The 19335-nt window shown below is 47.8% G+C and overlaps 1 protein-coding gene and 2 pseudogenes across 1 annotated transcript; 2 read left to right on the forward strand and 1 right to left on the reverse strand.

The window, feature by feature from the left end:
* Positions 1 to 5064: 5064 nt before the first annotated feature.
* On the forward strand, positions 5065 to 7629 carry LOC136528291 (uncharacterized; annotated as a pseudogene).
* Positions 7630 to 9426: 1797 nt separating this feature from the next.
* LOC136526603 (thaumatin-like protein 1) lies at positions 9427 to 11507 on the forward strand (annotated as a pseudogene).
* A 1508-nt stretch (positions 11508 to 13015) lies between these two features.
* On the reverse strand, positions 13016 to 18543 carry LOC136528289 (endoplasmin homolog). The gene is made up of 15 exons (XM_066521231.1): positions 18396 to 18543; positions 17436 to 17556; positions 17194 to 17347; positions 17033 to 17113; positions 16827 to 16938; positions 16568 to 16694; positions 16343 to 16481; positions 15482 to 15599; positions 15215 to 15399; positions 14886 to 15101; positions 14630 to 14795; positions 14417 to 14555; positions 14178 to 14328; positions 13609 to 14013; positions 13016 to 13482 (listed from the first exon to the last, which is right to left on the reverse strand). Exons 1-15 carry the CDS (start codon positions 18460 to 18462, stop codon positions 13240 to 13242), a joined length of 2424 nt encoding a protein of 807 aa, XP_066377328.1. The 5' UTR covers positions 18463 to 18543; the 3' UTR covers positions 13016 to 13239.
* Positions 18544 to 19335: the final 792 nt, after the last annotated feature.

Raw genomic sequence — 19335 nt, forward strand, 5'->3', positions numbered from 1 at the left:
GCGGGTCATCCTTTATCGAGTGCAATTCTTTGCCGAGCGCTCGATTTTTGACACTCGGCAAAGCATTTTGCACTCAACAAAGATTCTATTTTCAGTAGTGTTGATAGCACCAGTAAGGCTGCACATATATATACTAGGGAGGTAGGCGCGCTTCGCGGTGCCCGTAGGCCATACTCAATTGGTGGTGTGTGACAGAAATGTTTTGTTGTATGTCATGAAAAAAGATAGGTATGTACCATTTGTAGTTGAAGAACGTCGTCTTAGTGTATTTGAGAACAGAAAATAAGTTCTGTACACGCAACTACAAATGTTGAGGACATATTCGGCTTATCCCATATTCGGCTTGTTCTGCTTACTCCATATTCGGCTTGTTCGGCTTCTTTTTTCAGCCGGAACAATGTTTTTCTCTCACAACAATTCAGCCGGAACAGTATTTTTCAGCCAGTTTCAGCCAAGTTTCAGACCAGCGAACGGGGCCATAAGATGCTAGCGTCATATATAGCACACTCAATTCATGTGATTGTCAAACATAAAGACCATCCACTAAGGGGATGGCAATAATTGGCATGAAAGCAAACCTATCCAGCTGAATCAGAACATTAGATGTGCGGCAAAAGCAATTTCACACGATAACCATAAGAAGCCCTTAAACTCATTATGTGATGCTGCTTGTCGAAGGCTCAAAGCAGGTTCACATGGTTTCATAATTGAACAACACATATGTATAGCGGCATTATGGCTACACATTTACACCAGTCATAGTGCCAACTACTATGACAGGCCTGAATAATGTAAGCAGAGCAAACATTAGCTAATCCAGAAGCATTGGTATGGTTTGACCATGCATGAGAATGGCAGCCTTGCAGTTTGTCGACAGGTGTAGGTTGCTTACCCAATTGGTGGTTCAAGGAAATCTCCATCTGTAATGGGAATAAATGTGAAGGTGAAATATTTAGATATTAAGCACAGGAGGACCGCGTGCAAATCATTTATGCAAGTTTATGGCAATTGTACACATATATTACTTGCGAAAATGGAAAAGCACAGGAGGACCACGTCCAATCACTTATGCAAGTTTATGGCAACTGTGCACATATATTACTTGCGAAAATGAAAATGTGAGCAGCAAAGAATAAGTTATCAAAGCCTAAGTGCCTGGGTCCTCTTTTTTCTTTTCGGGTTCACCGTAAGAGTCTTGGCTGACCTCTCGGCGGCGAGCTCTGGTCGATCGGTGTGTGTCGTTTGTAACCCCCACTTCTCTTAATGAAATACACGCTAAGCGTGTTCTAAAAAAACCTTTACATTAGTAAACTAACCTTATCGCTTGACCAGAGAGTGCAATATGCAAGCTCATATGAGTGCCGTATCGCAAAAGAGGCTGCAAGGAACAGACCATTGTCATATTATTAAAAAGATAGGAACTAAGCATAGGCACATCACATACTTGGATGGGCAGGGAGTAGGGGGACACAGAAGCATTGCAATATCACTGGGTCGGCAGAATAGGAAGTGCCTCAGCTCCTTAGATGATGGCTCCATCGCCACTTATAAAGGTATGAACTATAGCATAATAAAAACTGTGTATTATTGATAGGAAGTACCATACAGATATATATAACCTGCATATGTATATAAGCCGGACATTATTGTATGCAAAAAGGGAAATTTGAATATGGGGATGTAGCACCTGCAGTATGGAAATCTTGGAAAACTGAGACTGTAAAATAGGAAGACTATTTGAAGCAGCATGGAGACCAAAATTAGACTCTTGAGTTAACTTATCTGTATAAAATCTGCAGAACCATGAATTATGTAATCATAAAATTCACCCAGCGCATAGCAAATGCTGCCATAATATTCAGATAACATATCAAAACTCATCAGTCTACTGTCTTTAGTCCTCTGCTCTTAACATTAAGCCAATCACTATTTAGTCCTATGCTCTTATTATTAAGCTATGATCTAAAAACACACAAGAAAGATGCTTCGATATATTTTGTGTTAACCTAGGATGCAATAAAAGTTGTCATAATAACCCAATAACATTGGAAACTCATGATCACCCCGTTGTCTTCACTTCTCTGTTCTTATTATTCATCTTTGCATATACATGAGAGATCGTTCCAATATATGTTTTCACATAGGAATGGTAGTTTGGTAAGATGAGGCATAAACAGAGCATCACATACATGCAGGTTTGTCAGATATGAAGTGATACTATTAAGCAAATTATCAAATGAAATCATGATCAGAGAGATCATAAACTTGTTTTATCCACTGCACTCTATGTGCTCTCAGAAAATGTATTCATGTAAGAAGCAGCATAAATACATAAGCTGTGAGGAAATAACATGCTTCAGAACTGCAGCTCGTCAAATAAATTACATAAGCCATGCTAGGTGAGGAGAGGAAGGACATAATATCAAACCAGTTTGAAGAGTGGCATAGAGATGGAAGGCCAAGATACCATGTATATATATATATATATATATATATATATATATATATATATATATATATATATATATATATATATATATATATATATATATATATATATATATAATTACAGTAGAATAACTTATTCTGTAGCCACTTTGAGTTACGATAATTACTATGTTAATTTACGAGATTATAGTAACTTCTTACTAAGTGGTTTAATATAACGTTATGGTAAATATCCCCATGTGTTATAGTAACCCAACTATCGTAAATATGTATTGACATTATCGTAAATTAGTATATAAAATTATAGTAAATGGAGGTGGCTACAGAATAACTTATTTTATAGCCGGCTACTGAATAGCGTCTCCCTATATATATATATATATATGTATGTATTTTTTGCCTAACAATAAACTATCAAATCTTATTAGTCATATTATGCTATATCTGCTAACAAATTAGTTACTTTAGGTGTTACAAACTATCAAGTTGTCTTCGTTTCTTCCTTTATTTATTGATTTATTTTTTTGTAGCATGCTCCTTTCTGTAGACTAATACAGAGCATGAATACATTTCTTTTTTTACAGCTATGGCTATGAGGGAAAAACAACATAAAGAAAGGAAACATATAAATTAGTGAGTACAAAAGTGCATAATTTACATATGGAAGGATATTTCAAAAGTTGGGGTAGGTATAGCTGTAAATTACCATTGAGTGAGTTGAACCTCCTCGTAGAAGCAGCAGCACACCATCACTTCTAAGATCTATAAATACAATTGGCAGATGTATCATTGTTGACCTCATAGGCACATAACACATTACCATTTTATTAGCATCTCCGTGTTACATACGTAATCTTACAATTTTGTATTAAGAAAAGGAAAATACAAATGTATAGCCGCTGAAGTGTTGATTAGGAGACCAGGAGGCTAATTAGAGGGTTCGTAAATAACTAAAACATCCCATCATGAAATTAATAATAATGTTCAAACTATTGCCTTGCCGTAGCAAACTCTAAAATTGAAATTGACCTCTTTTGATCTCTCCCCAAGCACATTTTGATCACAAATAACAAAAAATGTTTTTTTCTGAACATGAGGTATCTATGGTTGATGAAATGGCAGAGCTTGTGAATTGACGTGTAGGCAAAACTAATAATCAGTGTCCCTAAAATTTATGAGATTAGGTACCATAAAATTTGGTTAGCTGCACATCGTCCATGTTTTAGGACACAAAAGCTGAGCCATGAATATATATAAGCAGTGATGGAAAAAAGAATTGTGTACTTAACTGAGGAGTGATACATTCAGGTTCGATCTCCCAGCCAAGTCCAGTCTTAGGCAATCAATTGAAATAATCAGAAGGAACTCCATAAGTTTCTGAGCTTACCTTTCGGAGGAGAGATCAGATTAGAGCCGCACTTGTAGGCGGAGATGGCACTCGCAGACACCGTGGTGACCAAGAGGGTGGGCGGTAGGAGGGCACGGGAGTTTGTTGCTGTGGCTTGGCGGTGCAGGAGATCGTGCGGCACCGGCCACCCGTCCATCGGGGACGCGACTGGTGTGGTTGGATGTGAGGAAAGAATCCGACCGTAGAGGACGACGACATATACGGGGTTTGAGCTCGTCGATTCATTGGAGACTGACAGTGGTGGCTGGCTCTATCTCCATCTAAATCGACATGAGTATGCGTGAAAAGAACACCGGTGTGAGCAGCAACCTAGCCCACAGGAAGATGACAACTGAAGGCGATGCAGAGAGAAGAAAGAGGACGAAGAAATCAAAACTTACCACCAATGAAAGTGGCGCATGGACCGAAAAGGGCGGGCGGAGTGCGCAAGTACGACCATCGGTGGAGCGCGTTACGTGCCGGCGCTTCCGCCCCAGGCCTAGCGGCGCCTCAAGCGCCGCCGCCGCCTCCGTCCTTGTTCCGCGTGCAGCCGCCGGCAAGGCTAGCCGTCGCATCTGCGCGCCGTCGCCGAGGAGAACAAGAGTCGACGAAGCGATCGATGCCACCAGGGCCGGACACGGCATCCGCGTGCAAGGAGGTGGAGGCACTTAACGCGAAAGTCGACCGGATGCGGCGAGGCCGGTGCCTGCGTCAAGCCCACCGCTGGATCCTACGGTCGCCGGCGAGGGCGGCCCGGCCGCGCGGCGGTGGGCGACAGCGCAGCTGGGAGAGAGAGAAGGAGCGGCGAGCGAGGGAAGAAGAGAGGCGTGCAACCTGTCGGCTCACGGTTGACCGATAGAACATATCGGCTATCCAGAGGCCGACAGGGCAATTCGACCCGATATGGTTACACTGCTTTGGCCTGGTTGGGATGCTGATAGGATACCTGTCGGCTGCTATCCAGAAGCCGACAGGATACAATTCCCACATTTCGGATGCTATCTTTGTAATTATTCGTTGAAAAAATATTATTTAAAAAAAAAACGGTTATTGAAGTGTTGCTCTTCCATAGTTGCATGGAAGCTAGCACTGGTAGTACAGCACGCCGGCACAGCAGCACACACTTGAAACCGTCCAGTTATAGAACTTAGAAGCATACAGTGCTTTCCATCTAGAGATAGAACAATCCCTGCTTGTGTCGAGTGTCGAGTTGTCGACCGGCCGCCGGAATGAGCCGCGGCAGCATCGCTGCCTTCGCCTCGTACAGGCCGCCATGTCAGTGGGACATCTCCTCGTGCCCGATCCCGCCTACCGGTGGTGGCAGTGACGAGGTGCACCTCTCCGACGGCGTCTCCTACAACCACAACGGCCGGCCCATCCCGGTGGCGGCTCTGAAGGCGCTCATCGCCAAGAAACCCGAGCTCGCGGCCGAGTGCGGCGCCACCGCCGACGACGTGGACACGGGCCGCACCACCGGCCTCGTCTTCGTGTCGGAGAGGGAGGAGGGCCTGGAGACGCTGCACGTGACTCTGCGCTTCGACGGCAAGGTAGCGGTGAAGGTGCTGAGCCTGGCCGACATCTACGGCGCCGACGCCTTCGGCGGGGTGCGCATGGAGGACAGCGGCTTGGCTCCCGACGCCGCCGCCGACCCTTGCATCGTCTACGTCTCCACCAGGAAGCCGGTGGAGAAGCGGCGCACCCCCTAGACGGTGGTGTACCGGACCAACCTCAGGACCGGCGAGACGGAGACGCTCACTCCAGAGGGGGAGTACGATCTGATCGAGCCCCGCCTTGTCGCCGTCGGGGAAGAGGGTGGCCGTGGCCAACTTCAGCGACAACGGATGGAGCGGCGAGATCGAGCACCTCAAGACCGACATTATTCTGATGAACGTGGACCGGAACGCGCAGGGCGGCAAGCCGCTGGACGACCGTGCAAGGTGCATCCAGGACTCCGGCTGGCCGTCTTGGGGCAGCGACAACGTCATCTTGTTCCACAGAGCGGTGGACAAGAGAGACGACCCCAAGAATAGCGACAGGCTCACGCCGCACTGGGGCGTGTACCGCTACGACATCGCCGCCGGGCGCACCGAGCGCGTCACGCCGGAGAACATCTACGCCATGACTCCGGCGGCCACCAGCGAGACCAAGGTGGCCGTGGCCACCATCCGCCAGAGAACCAACCAGATGGGCGGCGCGCGCGACGCGGACATGCTCCGCCACATCGAGGTCTTCGACCTCGCCGCCCCCGGCGACCAGCCGGCTGTGAAGATCACCCAGGTCGTGTGGCCCAAGGCCGACCACTACAACCCCTTCGTGCTCCATGGCGGCGCCTGCATCGGGTACCACCGCGCCACAACCGAGAGGCTGCTGGAGCATGTAACCGACGATCATCATCAGGATTCAGTAATCAGTAACGTGTTTAATTTGCATGATCTTGTTGCTTATGGAGTGTTTGCATTGCATTATTACACCCGGCCGGCCAGACTGGGAAAAGCAACGTGGCGAGGAGCTTCGACAAGCTGCAGTTGGCGCACAAGGACGTGGATGTGTTCAGGGTGTCCGGCGTCTTCCCCACCGTCTCCTCCGACGGCTCCAAGCTCGCCTTCGTTGACAACGAGTTCAAGGGCGTGTGGGTCGCCGACGGACGACGTGGGCTGCGTGTCGTCTGGGAGGTATAGTCCATGGGAATGGGGATATTCTCACCAGAGTTCAGAGATTTTCAATTGATTTCATTTGAGCTAGTAGCTATCTGTTTAATTTCGTTCTCGTTCGTCAATGCATTCGATCATATGGGTAAAATTCGCAGTGGAGACGGCCGAACAGTGTCTTCTCGACCGCGTGGAACCACGACCCGGACAAGGACGTGCTGTACGTCTGCGTCGGCCCGGCGTTCAGTGCCGACAGCCGGCTGGAGATCCACGCCATCTTCGACGCGTCGGGAGACGACCCGCAGTACCGGAAGCTCACCGCGGGAGGCTTCAACAACGCCTTCCCGAGGAGCAACCCGGCGGGGACCAAGATCATGTTCAGGTCGACCAAGGACGTGCCGCCGCCGCCGCCGCCGGGAGGTTTCAGGCAAAAGAACCTGTACATCATGGAGGACGCCATGGTGGGGGAGTCGGCCGGGGGGACACGGCTGACCGACGACGACTGGACCGACACCCATTGCCAGTGGTCCCCCAGCGGCGACTGGATCGTCTTCTCGTCCTCGCGCCACAAGCCGGACGGCGCACCGACGACGGACAACAACTTCCTCGACCCCGGCTACTTCGGCGTGTACCTGGTGAACCCGGCGAGCCCCACGGCCGTCGTCAGGGTGATGACGAGCGCGCTGCCACCGGTGCCCCGCGGGCCTGGTGGCACCGTAGTGGCCGGCCCCGGCCACGTCAACCACCCCATGTTCAGCCTGGACGGCAGGAGCATCGTCGTCACCGCCGACCTCGCCGCGGTGTCCGTCGAGCCCATCTCCACGCCCTACGGCGACATCTTCTCGTTCGACATCGACCCCGTCGACATCCACAAGAACGAGGACATCCAGAGGTTTCACGCCGTTACGCACAGCCGCTACGAGTACCCCACGCCGGTGTGGACCCAGTTCGCCATTGACGACCCCAAAGCTCCGTGGAAGATGCTGGTGGCGCTAGACTCTGGAGCTCACAACTACAAGCCGGCGTGCCCCTATATGCTTTCTGACGGTGGCCAGAGCTGGCACATGACTGGACACCTCGTCATCCCACAGAGACACTGCTTGTGCTAGTGCTGAGCTGAGCTGAACCTGAGATGAACATCGCGTCGACGCCAATCGTTCAGCATTCCGACATTGTAATGTTTCCGAGGAAGAAAGGTTGTCTTTTCCGTCTGAAAAATGCAAGCCGTGTAGGATTGAAGCTACAGAATGCGGCCAACAGATAAAGGGCATGGCTGGTAAACTGACACAGCTGTTAGTTGGCTTGCCCTGCCATCGTCAGCACATTCATTCATCATTTGCCCATACTTGTAATGATAATACGGAACTACCGTTTCTTTGACCATTTAACGTCGAAAACAAGAACATAAATAAATAACCTGCACAACAGGCCGTTATTTTTCAACCTTGATCATTTTTCGTTTTTCTTTCATCTAGGTTCCGTCCTTCCTCAGTAGTCCAAGGATTACCGAGTAGTGTTGTAACCTTGGCACTCTACTTCTACTTAATGAAACACGTGTCACAAGGATATGTTTGTGGGAAAAAAACATGTAAAAGACACGCTCCAACAGTCAGAGCCAGACAAATTAATCCTTTTTACTGGTTTTAAAGATGGTTTTGTATTTGTAAAAAAATAAAATCTGGTTTGCTATATAAAATTCATAAGTAATTTATGTTAATGAAATCAGAAAAATATGAAATTGGTAACAAATTTTCTACCTAGTTTGACCATTTTGGGAAATGTTCAATCTCATATACAGAGCATCGGATAAGAGTAGTAAGGACATACTAAACCGATATGTTTGAACACCTTCAAATTGGGAATTAAGGGAGGTTCAACTCAACTTCGTGGCGGAAAGTTCACTTGGTGGAGTGAAACAGAACCCAACTTTTTTTTTTTTTGAGAAACAACAGAACCCAACTGTTACCGAGATTTTTTTTTTCTTAGAACTGGTCCCTCCGCTGGAGCGTCGCCGGACCAGACGGAAGTTGCGACCGATGGCCCAATATCAACCGGCCCACATTAACGGAGCCTACCTGAAAAAAGTAGGAATAGCGATCCAAGGCCCATGAGTTTCCTAAAAAAAGGAAGTTTCATCGTGGCCCAAGGTTTCGTCGCCCTTTTGGCGCCACAACTGAGGAGAGAAGAGCCCGCTGAGCCGTCGCCGCCGCCGCCGTGGATGCTAAGGCCCCGGCCGCCGGCCGAGGGATCAGGGGCCACCTCTCTTTCTTCGTGTCTTGTATAATAATTGCACCAAGAGAGGCATTTCCATCATCTCTTGTGTGTACTTCCTGATCGGCTTGTAAATATGGGCGGTTGTATTGTATCTATGTGAATATAGATATAATACATTTATCATCCCTTTATCATATCCTTGGTCTTGGATGGTAAATTATCCAAGAGACGGCAAATCATGAATGAATGTGCTGACAATGACAAGGATCCAGATCCAGCCTCCTGGTTTTTGGTGTATATACGTACAATACAATATAAAAGACAGGGCAAGCCAACTAACAGCTCTGTCAGTTTAGCAGCCATGTCATTTCTCTCTTGGCTGCCTTCTGCAGCTCCTTCAATCCTACCATCCAGGCACTGGAGCAGAACCAAGATTCCTGCACAGCACCTGCAGAAGGTTCAGCATTTGGATACGAAAACTGCTCGGATTCAGAAGAGAAAACAAAAGGTCTCCTTCGCTGAAAACATCACAGTCTGATGGCTCAGCTGCTGAACCATCGGCATCCACGGACGACGTTCAGCTCAGGCTCCGCAACGCAACAGACAGACAGACAATTTGGATGCTCCGGGAGTTCCCTCCCACGTTCTTGGGACCTTGCAGACGTTTGGTTCCTGGTGGTTGGCAACTTGGCAAGGCACCGCACCGCCGCCGCCCGCCGGCAAGGGCACATGACGACGCCTGATGATACGGCGCCGCCGCTGGTCACGGACGGACATCGCATCACACCACATGGATGGAGGATGGTCTATCTCGTCGGGGAGCAAGAAGAATAGGTGAATTCCGACCAGACAAACAGCTCGTATCGCGGCAAGCAGAGCAGCTCACCTTACCTGACCTGAATACACATGGCGTTGCCATCTGCAGCCTGCAGGTCCACATGTTTACATTACATTTTACATGCGGACCTGGCGATGATTCGCTGGCCTACCTGCCAGTTTCGCAGAGGCCATTCTTATTCCTGCATCGTCTCTCCTGTTCCTGCAACGCAAGGCATGAACTGTACTGACACTGGGATTTGTTTATGCACCAAATTGGAGCGTGCATGAACCTTCCTTGAATTTGTTTAATATACTAATATACTGCTGGATGGAAGTTGAATTCTCTGCTCCAGTTAGTAGTATCTCAGTTACCTCATTCATCCATGCATGTCATGACTCAACAAGCTAAAATTTTGCACCTGTCTTCTTCATCCCTTGCTCCTCCTCCTCCGAGCACTTCTCCCTCTTCTCTGCTTCTGCTTCACAGTACTCCTCCAAGGTAACCGCTAAATTTCTCAGAGTCAAGCCACCCAGCATGCTTAAACAAATTTGTGTAGCAGTAGAGCTTACACTTTCTGTTCCCTTCTCTTTTTTGTTTTTTTAATTAAAGAACCGTTTCAGTTCGAATTGTTTCTTGTGTTACTTTACACGGAGTTTTTTTTTCAGAAATGTTATACAACACATATGTGTTTTAGCAAAAAAAAAACATATGGATTTTTAGTCCACCGGATCATTGCCTCAGTTTGTCTGCATCCGCCAGATCTGCCAAGCCGTGGTCATGTCAGGTATGCGCGTGGTGAGCGTCCCAGTCTTGTCGGAGCAGATGACGGTGGTGCAGCCGAGGGTCTCGACACTAGGCAGCTTCCTGATGAGCGCATTCTTGGCAGCCATCTTCCTGGTCTCGAGCGCGAGGCAGGTGGTGATGACGGTGGGCAGGCCGATTTGTCCTCTTATCCTTACATAGAAAAAAATTATTTCCTGTGATATGTGGATCTGTGATCTTGTGATTTGTGATTATCTGGAGGTAGAAGAAGGTTGGATGTAGAAGAGGGATGGAGGTTGTTGGATCTTAATTCTATGGTGTAAAAAAATTCACGTGTTGAAACTGCATAAAACACATGGTCATTGAGTAGACGGACTCGTTTTTTTTCCTTCTTCCATGAGTCAACGATCAAACTTTTCCATTGCTCTTACGCTCGTTCGTCTGAGCTCCTGTTGCTTGATGTTCAGACAAGTTCACAAGTCGCAATGTGTTACTGATCAGTGAGAGCATTGTGATTACCAGGAGCAGACGCCGCGAAGTTCACCATCACCAACAGCTGCGGCTACACGGTGTGGCCAGGCATCCTCTCAAACGCCGGCGCGCCGCCGCCGTCCACAACGGGCTTCGCGCTGGCCCCGGGGCAGTCGGCCACGGTCACCGTGGCCGTGTCGTGGTCGGTCCGCATCTGGGCGCGCACGCTCTGCGCCACCACCACCTCCACGCCCGCCTTCGCGTGCGCCACCGCCGACTGCGGCTCGGGCACCGTCGAGTGCTCCGGCCGCGGCGCCGCGCCGCTGGCAGAGCTCACGCTCGCCGGCGGCTCCGGCGGGGACGACTTCTACGACGTCAGCCTCGTGGACGGCTTCAACGTGCCGATGCTCGTTGCGCCGCGGGCGTCGCCGGCCGCCAACGGGAGCAACAGCTGCCGGCCCACGGGGTGCGCCGCCGACCTGAACGCGGCGTGCCCCGCGGAGCTCCGCGTCGCGGGCAACGGCTCGGGGGCTGCGCCGGCCGTGGCGTGCAGGAGCGCGTACGAGGCGTTCGCGGCGGCCGAGTACTGCTGCAGCGGCGCGTACGGGTCGCCCGGGACGTGCGAGCCCACGGCCTACCCGCGTGCCCCTCCGCCTACAGCTACGCGTACCACGACGCCACGTCCACCTTCACCTGCGCTTCCGCGGCCGCCGGCAGCGGCTACGACGTTGTCTTCTGCCCCAGTGCGTCCAGGTAACACTGCCCTGCGCCCCATCACCGGCCGCACCGCGCGCCTGTCCCAGACACCTATGCCGCTCGCTCTCTTGCCGTCCATCCGACCGTTTCCCATCGCCGTTGTGCACACCGCTGACTCAGCCATGGCCGCGGGAGCGCATGTGCCGTGGCACCTCAGATCAACGGCGGAGCCAGGATTTTTACATGGGATATGCCGAACCAAAAAAATTCATATGCAAACTGGTAAAAATCATTTAGCAATTCGGTAAAGTTTCATAAAAAATGCCCAACAATTCAGTACACAACTACTAAATGGCATAATAAGTCTTAAATTACAGTACAAATAGTCCAAAACAACGTACTAATAGTTTGGAATATAAACAACACAAGCTTCAATAACAAATAAGATTACAGCATTATTTTTTGGGCCTACGCTTTCTAACAGCCATGAAAGTGTTGATTACATCATCTTCCTTCACATCTTCCAAAATGTCTCTCTCAATGAACGTGACAAGGCAGTCATCCAAAAGACTATCACTCATCTTATTTCTCCGCTTGGTTTTGACAAAATCCATACTAGAAAATGCTCTCTCTACATTTGCGGTCGCCACCGGTAGAAGCAATACCATTTTGAGACCAGTTGAACAGTGTTTCTCTCTCACACAACCAGTCAGTTTCAGCTAAATTTCAGACCAGCGAACGAGGCCTATGTTGTAATTGTTTTATCTTGATGTTGTAAAAGTAGATCGGAGGATGTTGCATATGTTACAAGTGTTATGAGAGGCATGTTCAAGCTTTTGTTCAAAATATTTTATTTATTTTTCCAGACTATGTTGCAATCATTTTTTATGTGGATGTTGCATATGTTGCAACAGTATGTTCTAAATATTTTAATTGTTTGCCTTATGTTGCAATAAGTGTTTCATGTTAAAAGTTACAAGTGTTTTATTTTAGATGTTTTATGTGTTTCACACATATGTTGCAAAAACATATTTTTAATATTTTATTTGTTTTTAGTCTTATGTTACATTTATGTTGCAAATGTTTTATATTATTCGGTCGAGGGCCGACGGATGGGGCACGCAACGCGGCTGACGGACGGGGGCATTAGGGGCCGGCAAACAAGAGTGCTGCGGTTGAGGCACGCTGGGTGCGTGCTTATCCTCAGCTGCTCATCCTAGCTCTTGAGAGAGTGCTGCGCACGCAGAGAGAGACGAGGGGGTCAGGGCGACGGGCGTGCGCAGAGACGAGGGCGGAATGCGCGCTTGGGGCAGAGCAAAGGTGGACGGGGAGCAGGCTTGACTAGGAGCTGGGCATGTTTCGGTTCGCCGCTGCGGGCACCGGACGTCCGGGCACTAGTGCCTCTCACGATGAATCGTATGTCAGGACGATTTAACTAATATGGCTTCATGTTTTTAGTATCTTTCTGTAGATATGAGAAATGTTTAGCTTAGAATAAAAGTTAGAACTTTAATTAGAACGGAGGGAGTATAAATAAATTTGGTGCGCCACCAGATGGAGCCGGTTCCGTGGGATGGCAAGCTCAAACCACTAATTAGGCTGAACTAAAGTTTATATATAGGTCCAAAGACAGACAAAAACCCCGTATCACGTTGCATGGGAAAAATGGGCGTCCCTCAGAACCATCACATTCCTAAACACCAGGCATTGAGTGGAGCTCCCCAATATCATATTTTCCTACTAAGCGGGAGCTATAGCTAGACTTCAAACAAATCCGGAAGACGAGACCACGCCTACAGCTCGTCCTTGTCGTAGGACGGCTCCGATTCCTCCTTGGCCGACTCCTTCTCTTCCACCTCCGGCTGCTCCTCGGCCTCGTCTTCCTCCTCCACTGTGGAGTCGGGGCTCAGGTCCAGGCTCTTCTGCACCGACTTGTAGATGCTGGACGCGAACTCCTTGGGGTCAGGGAGGTTGAAGCCGCTCTCCATCAGGGCCGTCTGGTACACCAGCCTCGCCGTGTGCTTCAGCTCCTCGCTCTGTTGTTTCAGTTGCATCAACGGACAAACGAATTAACATCGATCAATTAGCTTCAATTCAACCTCCCATGATCCCATGGTTTGTATGTAAAGCTCTTACGAGGATGTGCAGGTAAGGTAAGGTACCTCGTTGTCCTGGACGACCTTGTCGCGGAGCTCCTTGATGATGGGGTGCCTGGGGTTGATCTCGAGCACCCTCTTGCCGCGCATGTACGCCTGCTTGCTTGAGTCCGACAGAGTCTGCGCCTGCATGATCTTCTCCATGTTGGCGCTCCACCCGTACTTGGAGGTGACGACGACGCAGGGGGTGTTGTGCAGCCGGTTGCTGATCTTCACCGAGTCCACGTTCTCGCTCTCAAGGGCCTTCTTCCACCAGTCGGTCAGCTCCTTGAACGACTCCTTGAGGTCCTTGAGCTTCGAGTCCTTGCCCAGCTTCAGGCCCTCCTTGGACACGTTCTGGAACTTCTTGTCCTCGTAGTCCATCAGGTATTGCATCAGGTACTCGTCCACAGGGTCAGTGAAGAAGATAACCTGCAAAACAAAACAAGTGCAGCTTTAGTTCACAAGCTGCATCCAGATCCCAGACTATAAATCCCAATGAAAAAGCAAAACTAAAAGGGACAAAACATTTGACACAGTGCCCCAGTCTTGATTCCAGAATGAATAACTATTTTACATCAAGATCAGCAACATACCTCATAGTTCTTCTTGGTTAGCCTCTCAAGGAATGGAGACTTCTCCAGCTGCTCTTTGCTGCTTCCCGTGATGTAGAAGATGTCTTTCTGCCCTGGCTTCATCCTTGAAATGTACTCATCAAGGGAGGCAAGTTTGCCATCCGACTTGGTACTGAGGCAAGCAAATATAAGATCAGTTTTCTTTTACCCAAAACATACGATTCAAGACAATGTTTGGAAAAGAATAAGAAAGGACAAACCTCTCAAATCTAAGAAGCTTTGCAAGGCGGTTCCTGTTAGTTGCGTCTTCAATGATACCCAGCTTGATTGATTTGCCAAACTCATTCCAGAACTTGGCGTACTGGCCCTTCTTCTCCTCCACCTCACTTTTCTCTTCATCTGATTACAGAAGATTTTTTAATACTGTAATGGTGAGTATATGACTTGCACTCATTGTGGAAAAACCCCATTACCTGTCTTATCCTTGTTGCTGTACTCATCAGGGTCTTCTTCAGCAAGTTTCCTAATCATATCAAGAGCTTTGCGGATCAGCTTCTTCTTGATGGTCTTGAGACTGCTATGTTGTTGAAGCATTTCTCGTGACACATTCAGGGGAAGTGTGTCTGAGTCAACAATACCCTAAAGACAAAATTACTGTAAGATTTTGTCTGCTATATCAATGGATTGAATTGAATAGTATATGTGTTTCTTGAAATAGTAATACAGTACCCTCAAAAAGCTGAGATACTTCGGAAGAAGGTCATCGAATTCATCAGAGATGAAAACTCTTCTAACATACAGCTTGAGGTTTGACTTGTTACTGTTGTAGTAACTCTCATAGAGATCATGTGGAGCCTTCGGAGGAATGAACAGCAAAGCTTTGAACTCAATATCTCCTTCAGCAGTGAAGTGGCTCCAACCCATAGGCTTGTCATCACCGAAGTCCTGAAAAAGAATTGTTAAGTTATACAAATGTTTTGTCAACAAGACCCACAAACAAAGCTTTCTTTGGCAAAAAAAATCATTAAGTACTACTAAGTCATCGCTACAGTATTTACCTTCGCTAGTGAGTGGTAAAACTTTGAGTACTCTTCATCAGTAACCTCCTTTGGGCTGCGAAGCCATACAGCCTTCACATCATTCAGAAGTTCCCATTCAGAAGTAGTCTCCTTTATTGTCTTCGTCTTGGGCTTTTTCTCTTTCTCTTCATCTTCTTCTGTCTCTTCCTCTGTAGTTTCTGGGGCTGTTAAGAAACACATGATGCGTTAGCACCAACACACATAACTACCATCTCAGGAGAATAAACAACTTCACTAAAGACTTACTTGAATCCTCTTCATCACTTGTCTCACCCTCATCAGCTGGCACTTCAACATCAACCTCCTTGGTTGACCACAAATATATAGGGAAGTTGATGAACTCAGAGTACTTCTTCACCAAATCCTGCATAAAAGAGAATTCCAATTAAACACTTGTAACCACAGATGCACAAACAGATATACTTGTCTTATAAGGTCTATAAGGGATGTGTTTCATTATAATGTGTCCAACCCAAGTAGTGGACATGAAAAACAGGTACTCCTATATGTTTCACTTGCTCTCACACAGTTAGGCCGAGGGTAAGGCTTGCCATCACACAGTTAGGCGAGGGTAAGGCTTGCCACTGACACCCTTCCCCAGACCCCGCACAGAGCGGGAGCTTTCTGCGCTGGGTACGTCCTTTTTTTTATTAATGAATGCACTCAATGAAAATGGAAAATTATTGCCAGAGCCAGTTGTGAGAGCTGTTTCACTGAGTCATCAGGTCGCGGGTTCGAAGCAGCCTCTCCGCAGATTTTGCGGGGGAAGGCTTGCTTCGGTTTTTCCCTTCCCCAGACCCCACTCATGTGGGAGCCTCCGGCACTGGGTCTGCCCTTTTTATTGGCAGAGACAGTTGCTAAGCAATCTGCCATTGCTGTAAAACCGAAACATATTGACCACTCGACTTCTGAAAAGATCTAATTCAAATTCCTAGTTAGCACCGTTGGGGTCATGTCCAAGTCTAACAAAATATGTTGATTTCAGATAACACTGTTGGACTTCAACTTGAGATGCAGATACAAGCTAAAAACTACATCAGTACCCATTGTATATTTTGCGGCAGAAGCCAATTAACCCAAATAAAAGACAAATGAATGTGTTGATACCTTTAGCTTATCCTCTTCCAAGTACTCCTTGGCCTCATCTCGCAGATGTAATCTTATCTCAGTTCCACGGCCAAGGGGCTCATTCCATGTATCCTCAGAGATAGCAAATGATCCATCAGCTTTTGATTCCCACACATATCTAAAAGAGTACAACACCGTAATAACATTAGGCAACCACATAGGTAAATCAAGACATGAATAAAAAACCAGACAGAAATATCTTACTGTTTATCATCATTGTGTTTGCTGACCACTTCGACATAGTCAGCAACCAAGTACACAGAGTAGAAACCAACACCAAACTGTCCAATAAGATTGAGGTCACCTCCAGACTGCATCTTTTCCATAAAAGCTGCAGAAGTTGCAAATAATTCAAATTATTTGAGAGCATAATCCTATTATATTTAACAAATATTTTTTTGAAAACATATATTTAACAAATATTGGATTGCAGTAATCAGGCGGAAAGATGAAAGAACAGTACCTGAAGTTCCAGACTTAGCAATGGTTCCGAGGTTCTTAATAAGATCTTCCTTGGTCATACCAATACCCCTATCCCGAATGGAGAGGATCTTCTTCTCTTTGTCCAACTTAATCTGCATTAGCATAGGCCTGCCTTAAGGTCCAATTCTAAAGCAAGATATGATGCCAAACAAAAAAAAAGGCTCTCGACACTGAAATCTCACATACCTGAATCTCAAGCTTTGCAGTGTCACCTTCACCCAGAACCTCCTTATCAGTAAGGGAAAGGAACCTAATCTTATCCAACGCCTACAGACATGCAGAACACCAGTGTTAGTTTCGAGCATCCACAATGCAGAGTAAACACAGGGATCAGATGCAATACATACATCAGAGGCATTGGAGATGAGCTCCCTCAGGTAGATATCCTTGTTGCTGTAGAGTGAGTTAATGATGATGTCCATGAGTCTGGACACCTCAGCTTGGAACTCAAACTTCTCGGCTGAGCTCCTGAGAGTCTTCCTAGAGATAGACTCGGCTTCCCTGCACACAACAAAACCATATTGTTCATAAAAGTATCAATACATGACAAAGCGGTAATAATCAGCACTGATCAGAAGGCCGTGCGCACCTCTGGGCAACGTCAGAGTCAGTGGACAGGCCATGAGGGACAGCACCAAGCTTCTCCTCTACCTTCGGTGGGTTAGCTAAGTCATCGCTGCTCTCCTCAGCATTCACTTGTAGCTTCTTAGCTGCAGTATAGGCAGGATCAGAACAAGAATGAAATTCCACAAGCATTCACTTGTAGCTTCTTAGCTTTTGGCATGCATGTACAGCACAGTAAATGGAAACCAGAGCTGCCTCTAGACGACAAGGTCCTTTTTCTTTTTTTGACATTATGCAAGGTCCTTTTAATTCACCGAGAGTAGTATGATAGTAGGGACATGTGCAGAGTCCTCAAATTTACTAAGAATAGTATGATATACTAGAGCACTTAATCAGCCAAATGAGCAGTACATTTACCCCACAGATAAGATCCAGGTAGGTAACAGCTAAAAATGGATGAAGTTACAGGTCTAAACCCCATTAAACTCCCAAACGGAACAAACCACATGTTCATCACCAGAGAAAGAAAATGTAAAGAGCACCCTGACGGATCTGAGACCTAGTCAGCAATCTGCCAATCTCGAACTCGAAACAAACCCTGCCATTACATTGGATCGAAGAGAGCAGGAGCTCACTTCCCCATCTAGCGGCAATTCTAAACGCGAGATCTGACAACAAATTGGAATAGAAATTTATAGCGGAGATCGCATCTAGTGCCACCATCCTCTGCTTCAACGAATCTAGCAGCAGCTACGACCGACTCCTTCCGGCCGGAAATTTACCGCACGATCCATCACAGGGGGTGCTCACATGCAGACAAACGGGACAGGAAACACTGCGCAAAACTAACATGAGCTGACGGTCGGAGCTAATTAGTGATCGGGCGAGACGGAATCTGCCACCAATCGCCACGTCATCCGCGGGATCGACAAACCACAAAAACAACGGGAAAAAAACTGGAGATCTCCAGCTCGCGGGGACATGCCTGGGTCGGGGAGGGTGGTGAGGAGGAAGAGGAGGAGCAGCGCGGAGGAGAGCGCCCACTTGCGCATCGTCGTCTCGCCTCGCTTCGCTTCACTCGACGGAGCACCACCCGACACCAGTGATGAGTTCGTCGCGCTCTGCGCCGGAGACGAAAGGCCCTTTAAAACGGACCGGGGCCAGGAGACCCGTGCGCCCGGTCCACGCGGGTGCGATCCGGCCACGTGGACGAGCGGACGGTGCCGATTGGATCTAGTCCACGTGGCGGTTTTTCACTGGGCGACGCCAGCGGACTTGACGTGGTGCGTGAGCGGGGGGGGAGGGCCTCTGCCGTCCGATGGGGAGATCTGCGTGCTCCAAGGGCTGGGATCTCGTGTGCGCCCTGAATGGGGGACACGTGGAGCGATGTGATTGGACAAAGGCCGGGTCACCCACGTCGATGTGCTGCTAGAAAGTTCGAAGCGCGTGCTTACCGGATAATCTTGTTCAGGAAAGGGGAGTTGTGGTGGGGTGGCCCACAAGTCAGTCAACGGGCGTTGACGAACGACCGATCGATGGCCGTGCTTGAAACGCTAATGGTGCTGGACCTTAATGCTGATTGCGCCACCAGGCATTTCGTCAGTCTTCTGAAGGCCAAAGCTCACTGGGATGCAAATATGTGTCTTGTACCTAAGGCCTTGTTCGCTGGGAGGAATCTGGATGAGGGTTCAAAATTTCGGCGAAATTTCGCGAAATTCGGTAATTTCGGTGATGGTCGAAAGAAAAATCCGAAATTTTGTAATACACTAATACATGTGTTATATAACTTTAGACTCAATTTTTTATTGTTTATATTGCATATTTTTGTATTCAATAGATGTGTAGTCATAAATCATACTAATATTTATTTAGATTTAAATGTTTTTTTTAGAAAAAGCATACTTCATGTGCTAATCTCTAAAAAA

Source organism: Miscanthus floridulus, chromosome 19, assembly GCF_019320115.1.
Source record: "Miscanthus floridulus cultivar M001 chromosome 19, ASM1932011v1, whole genome shotgun sequence".
NCBI lineage: Eukaryota > Viridiplantae > Streptophyta > Magnoliopsida > Poales > Poaceae > Miscanthus > Miscanthus floridulus.

Excerpts from the sequence above, each read along its gene's own strand:
- LOC136528289 (XM_066521231.1), bottom strand. The coding sequence starts at position 18,462 with ATGCGCAAGTGGGCGCTCTCCTCCGCGCTGCTCCTCCTCTTCCTCCTC. Across the intron at positions 17,114-17,193 it reads TCATCTCCAATGCCTCTGAT|GCGTTGGATAAGATTAGGTT; the intron begins GTATGTATTGCA and ends GCATGTCTGTAG. Across the intron at positions 15,102-15,214 it reads TTTACCACTCACTAGCGAAG|GACTTCGGTGATGACAAGCC; the intron begins GTAAATACTGTA and ends ATTCTTTTTCAG.